Source organism: Notolepis coatsorum, assembly GCF_963971535.1.
Source record: "Notolepis coatsorum genome assembly, chromosome: 15".
Taxonomy (NCBI): domain Eukaryota; kingdom Metazoa; phylum Chordata; class Actinopteri; order Aulopiformes; family Paralepididae; genus Notolepis; species Notolepis coatsorum.
The window spans coordinates 61,003,787-61,009,786 of NC_140179.1; the positions used below are offsets into that span (position 1 = coordinate 61,003,787).

Sequence of the window (6,000 nt, forward strand, 5' to 3'; positions counted from 1 at the left end):
TCTCTCTCTCTTTCTCTCTTTCTCTCTCTCAGGAGTCGTACGTATGGAAGATGTATCAGGAGCGTTGCTGGGAGTTCTTCCCAGCTGGTGACTGTTTTAGGAAACAATATGAGGACCAGCTGAACTGACAGTCCACCACGCCACCAGCAGCAACAGACTCTAAGCTTCCTCTGTCTTTCTGAACATACTGTATTCTACTCCTGACAGCCAGGCCATAGCCTCCACCCCAAACCTCCCTACAAACACTACTCCTGCTCTGACCCCTAGCCCTGACCCCTAGCCCTGACCCCTAGACCTGACCCCTAGCCCTGACCCCTAGCCCCAGGGTCAGCCCTAGCACAAACTGTAATCCCTGACCTAGCACCCAGCCTAATCGAACGTCAGAATGCAGTTTCACTGTCTTTTTACATATTTCACACACTTTACGACATAATGTTATTTCACATTTCAACATAAAATATGTTTAAAATATTTTAAAAGCGGCACATATTGGTTAATCAAGTTTTAAATATCTTATAAAGTTATAAATATATAATAATAATAAAGAAACACATGTGTTCCCTAACTAGATGATGTGGATATGTTGACATGCTTTCCTTTAGAGGCTGTTTAAGCCCAAGCCCCTCCCCCCACTGCACTTAACCCTAGGCCTAACCAGTTCAACCTGCAGTCGTAGGCCCAGACCCAACCAGTTCAACCCCAACCAGTTCAACCCCAACCCCAACCAGTTCAACAAGCCCCAGTCCATCTCCTTAGCTCCACTCCCAGCTCCCAACAAGCTCCAATTCCCAGTCCAGTACCAGTCCTCATCCTGGGCCAACCCCTATCTACCCTATCTCCATGGTTTCAGATCTCATGTCCCCAGCACTCTCCACCCTACCCACTCTCCCCAAACCCCACCATTTCCCAGCCCACTGTTTGGAATGCTTCTAAGAATTTTGTACATAAGATAATATGATAAGATTCCATGCAACGATGCGTCTCTGGAGGCACTGACTGAGGTGCCTCATCCTATAATCCATTTATTGCTTTAGATAGCATCCACACTGACGAGCAAAAAATACAACCGAGGAAAGAAGGAAGGAGGGAAGGAGGGATGCAAAGGATGGATGGAGAAAGAGGTCATGAGGGAAACAGAGGAATAAAGGAAGGAAGACAAGAGGAAGAAGAGGAAGAGGACTTGGGGAAGCCTGATGTTGTAGACTGTGATGGAGTGTCTGTAGAGGAAGACAAGCATGATGATGATGATGATGATGATGATGATGATGATGATGATGAGGTTGTCTTGAGACTTCAGAAGATGTACTTTAGAAGTTGTATTGTACAAGGCATGTTGTATATATATATACGTACATGCTACTATTGTGCACGAGGGGTTCACGAGGGGTGTACAATGGAACGATAGATGGAGAGATGTACGAATAGGTGGAGGGAGGGAGAGAGAGAGAGAGAGAGAGAGAGAGAGAGAGAGAGAGAGAGAGAGAGAGAGAGAGAGAGAGAGAGAGAAAGAAAGGGGGGGATCAGTGCCTTACCAAGCCAGGGTTGAGCTATGCAAGCTGGAGGAAGAAAGACACATGTCAGAGAGCGTGTGTGTGTGCGTGTGCGCGCGCGCGTGTGTGTGTTGGAGACAAATAAAGAATGATAGAAGGATAGGGTTAAAAACACAAAGGCAAAGAGAGGAGAGACGTGTGTCCCTCGGGAGACAGACACATCTCATTGGTTTTAAAGGGATAATTCAGACAGACACCTCACATCGGGTTTTAAAGGTATAGTTCAGCTTTTTAAAAAGCATGTCAGATTTGTAGTGTCCTTTCACTTCATAAAGACTTGAATTTCTTTTTTTTGAGGGATTGGAAATGCAGGTTGTGTTTTTTTTTTTTTTTTGCAGTGCTAGTGTAAGTACAAAATAGCATTTCTCTGAAAAACCACACATAGCGGCTTCATAACTAACAACAACATGGTTCATATAATATAAAACCCTTAGATATGATTTTTCAGACAAATGTCTTTTAGCCTTGTTAACTTTCACTAGCGTTGTTAACAAAACTCTGACTGAGATTTTTGGTTCCTCTTATTTCAGCAACCGAAACACTGACGTGATCTTTTTCCCAGACTCAGAAAGGCTTCTTCAAGACCTGAACTGCCTTTTTTTCTAAGCCATAATGGTACAGGCCTCAGTAGAAACATGCATTTGAAATTATTTCCATTCACATGAGACACCGGCTGTGTTTAATATCGAGGCAAAGATCGCGCCGACGACTAATGTTCAAGTGACATTCGAGAAACCATTTCAAAAGGCAGTGTTCACGTTTGGGGTCTGTTTTTGTTTTATTAATCTTTATTTCAGTCATGCTCTTATGCAAACACAGCAAATAGAGTCGTTCTCTTTATATACATGTTCAAAGTATCAAAGTATAAAAAAAAAATGTTTCATTGCATGTTTATTATGCAAGTTTAAATGAAAAAGTTTAAGGAATAAAAGACGCAAGATGATCTATGTCACAATTTCTTTTTCTAAGATTATTTAAGATTATTTAACGATTTATCTCAAATATTGTATTCAACATGTCGTGGGCTCCATGTAACCTTTACAAACTCTCCCTAGTCATTGGCCAAGAACGCATCACTATGAAGAAACAAAAAGAGAATCCGGTAATCAGCTTTTCTGTCATTTTAACCATCCCGTGTTTTAAGATAACTATTAAGTAAACATTTATTTAGATCTCATGTTGGTTTAAGCTTTGAGCAATAGCCCTTCAGGAAAGCACGCGCAAGACGGCACAGGTCGCTGTAAAGTGACACAATGTAACAAGCTGTTAGCCTGCTTTTTTTTTTTTGTCTTCTCCGATTCAAGATGACAATTTATTTGCAAATAAAGTTACTATTAAGGAATTCAAGTTAGTTTCTACTACTTGATCTTAAGGTGGAGCGAGGCGGCAGCATGTATTGCTCTGACTGTATCAGACACTGTATGGTGTCACATAAGGTATATAAATATGATAACGGCTTAATATAATAATAATGTGTCTAATGCCAAACAGGTTGGAGGGGTGTGGTGACATTGTGCTGACCTTGCAACCAGTAGTGTAGTAGAGGTTGAACACGGGGATGTGAACTGTAGGCCTGCTCCCCCACATTAGCATACTGCATAGCTACCATTTAGTATACTGTATGGAGTTTCTGGGTCACAGTATGCTTAGTACAGTACCTCCGCTGGTACCAGTATTACAGTATAGCCACCAATCAGACTAACCATCATTATATTGGATTGTAAGGTAACAACATAGTCACATATCATCAGCCTATTGCATTTATCAATGTAAAACAGTATATTGGATGGTAAGTTCACAATTACAGCCACTTACTACACCACTGCTTGCAAGTCCATTCTCCAGGAAGCCAAGTGGTAGAGTTAGATCAGCGTGTTGCTCCATTATAATGATCAGACTGCGATGATTCCATTGTACCCATTCTGTCACGCCGTCTATACCAAGATAGTTCATTATTTTTCCTTTTTCTTTCTGTCTTGTATTAAATAACAAAATGTGAAACCATTGCAATAACGCTGATCAGGCAGCGAGCCTGAATAAGTCAATAACTAAGTGGTATTTTTACTCATGGCAACAATAATTTTGTTATGTTTATTTTTTTATTTTATTTTATTTTTCTCATAATTCACATTTTACCATGTGGGTTTTTGTTTGTCACATAGTGTAGAGAGGTACTGGGTACATGGGTTCTTCTGTGTGTATGTGAGAGAGAGATAACTGACCAAGAGAAACTAATGGATTTGCATGATTTTGAAAAATAAAACAGATTATTTATTAACGTGTGTAGACGAGAGCGTTTTTACAGAGAACTGAAAGGGGACTGAACACTTGATTTATTAATTCACATTGTTCTATTTCTGGTTGGTCCACTGAATGTGTACGACTGGGTCCCCGAAGCCCGCTTTCTAAACTGTGATAATGAGAAGCCCCAGTGTGTCATTGGATAATGACATAATGATGCAGTGACCAGAACTGGGTTGTAGGGAGCAGCACCAGGGTACCCAGTGCAGAGGAGGACTGTCCTGTATTCAGAGGGTCACAGGTTCAATCCCTGGTTGTCAGCTTTTGCAAAAAGGAACGAAATCCTGGTCATAACACCGGGGACTACTGTACATTATATTTACATTTGTTAGCCATACTAGCATTCTAAACAATCGACAATCCATGCCCAAGCTGTAACAAAATCACAGCTATACAAAGTCACACTCACAGCCGTGCTGATTTTGTAAAATGGCATCCAGCTCATTTTTATTTGAAACAACTTTTCAAATGTGTTCAACTAGCATGTTTAGCAGCTCACTAACGTACGGTAACATTGTTTGCATCCAGAATCTCATAAGCTGAAACAGTGGCAGACCGAAAGGGCTCCCACGTTAGACATATCAATATGGGCTATCCCTGCTACAATGCACTTACATTCTTACCCTTGTCCTTTTTATGGTCAAGATTATATTAAAAAAAAATCAATATGACACTGAACAATAAAATAATTGGTTCTAGGTTGAAAATTATCTGAATTATCTTTAACCTCTTAAGCCTGAGCCATATTTTCAGAAGATTCGCCTAAAAGTACAGGAAGATTGCTCCACTTCTACAAGGTCCATTTGCATGTTATTGGTATCTAGGGACATCTATGGACCACAGGGAATGTATTCCCAGTGTCAGAAATATTGTGTCTGTTACTATGCTTGAGTAAATTGTAATGAACCAAAGGAGAATATCAATTATTATTATTAGTAGTTTTTTCTTCCATATTTGACAGTGAATAACACCATGCTAACATTGACCAAAAGGGAAAGATTCAGCATCTTCTTGAGATCATGTGTACTAAAGATCTAAGCAAATGAATAAAGGGCAGATGATTTACAGCGTTTTTTTGTAGATACAGTATTGAATTTTGCCATCCGGACACATGCAATTTGAAATATGAATATAGAATATAGAATATCAGGCCTATAAATGACCTTATTATAGGGGGGCTCCAGTAGCTCACCGCATATCTCGGCGCTATTTCTGCGTCGGGGAAAACCGTGCTGCGTCATGGATCTGGTGGACTCCGAGTTCGATTCCCGGACCCGCCGTCATCACTTCCCCTGTTCTATATCCCGTTTCACCCTGTATCTGTCGGTCATGCTTGACCAGAAAAGCGATAAAAAAAAAAAAAAAATGACCTTATTATGGCCAAGTCATACATCTATGGATCGGGCCAAATCTCCTCTTTCCAATGGCAGAGTTCAATCTGGATTTAGTATCTCCAGGTGCCTGTTACAGGGCAGCAAATACCGTGAATGAACTCTACTGTAAGTACAGTTACTTTTGTATAATGTCCATAGCTCTGCCATTTTCACCGGATTGCGCCAGCATTTTTTCCCCTAGACATTCACAGAAAGGTAAAGAAACAATATACGTTGTATTTTATGGCAATAACGTTGAGATTTGTTCGACCTGTGAGATATAAATACGATTTTCACGTCAATATTTTATTTTCACGTCAATTGGCTGCAGCTTTGTCTGTGGCTGGTGTGAGCTGGGTAGTGCAGTTTTATGAAATGTTGCCGTCCATCGAAAGCCCTGGGTCTCCTCTTTCTTAGGACTACAACGATTTCATGACGGCGTCATGTCCTCATGTCTAAATCATCCGGTTTCCGATGCAATGTGCGGAGATTTTTTACAAGGTCATATTTCACTAATAACACAAATCATTGCTAAACAAACGTAGTGCTGAACATATACACTTTGACTGCTGTTTTGATAGGGTTAGGGTCTTTACTCTTGGATACATTTGAAAAAGAAACACATCACTTAATACGGACTGTATTGATCTATTTGTGACGTGAAATAAATCTCAGCCCGGTACTCGGGGGGGAAAGAGTTCAGCTTCCTCAATTAGGGAGGCTCTTCTACATCATTGTAAGGGCGACCGAACAACAAAAAGATGCCAGTGAGGGAT

The 6,000-nt window shown here is 40.6% G+C and overlaps 1 protein-coding gene across 1 annotated transcript in view; it reads left to right on the top strand.

The window, feature by feature from the left end:
* The window catches only part of ryr2a (ryanodine receptor 2a (cardiac)), a gene marked incomplete at both ends in the record, with an annotated part of 432,832 nt that extends 432,704 nt beyond the window's left edge, over positions 1-128 (top strand). Inside the window, 1 exon segment of the mRNA XM_084331016.1 lies at positions 33-128. Coding sequence (XP_084187142.1) covers positions 33-128 — 96 coding nt within the window.
* Positions 129-6,000: the final 5,872 nt, after the last annotated feature.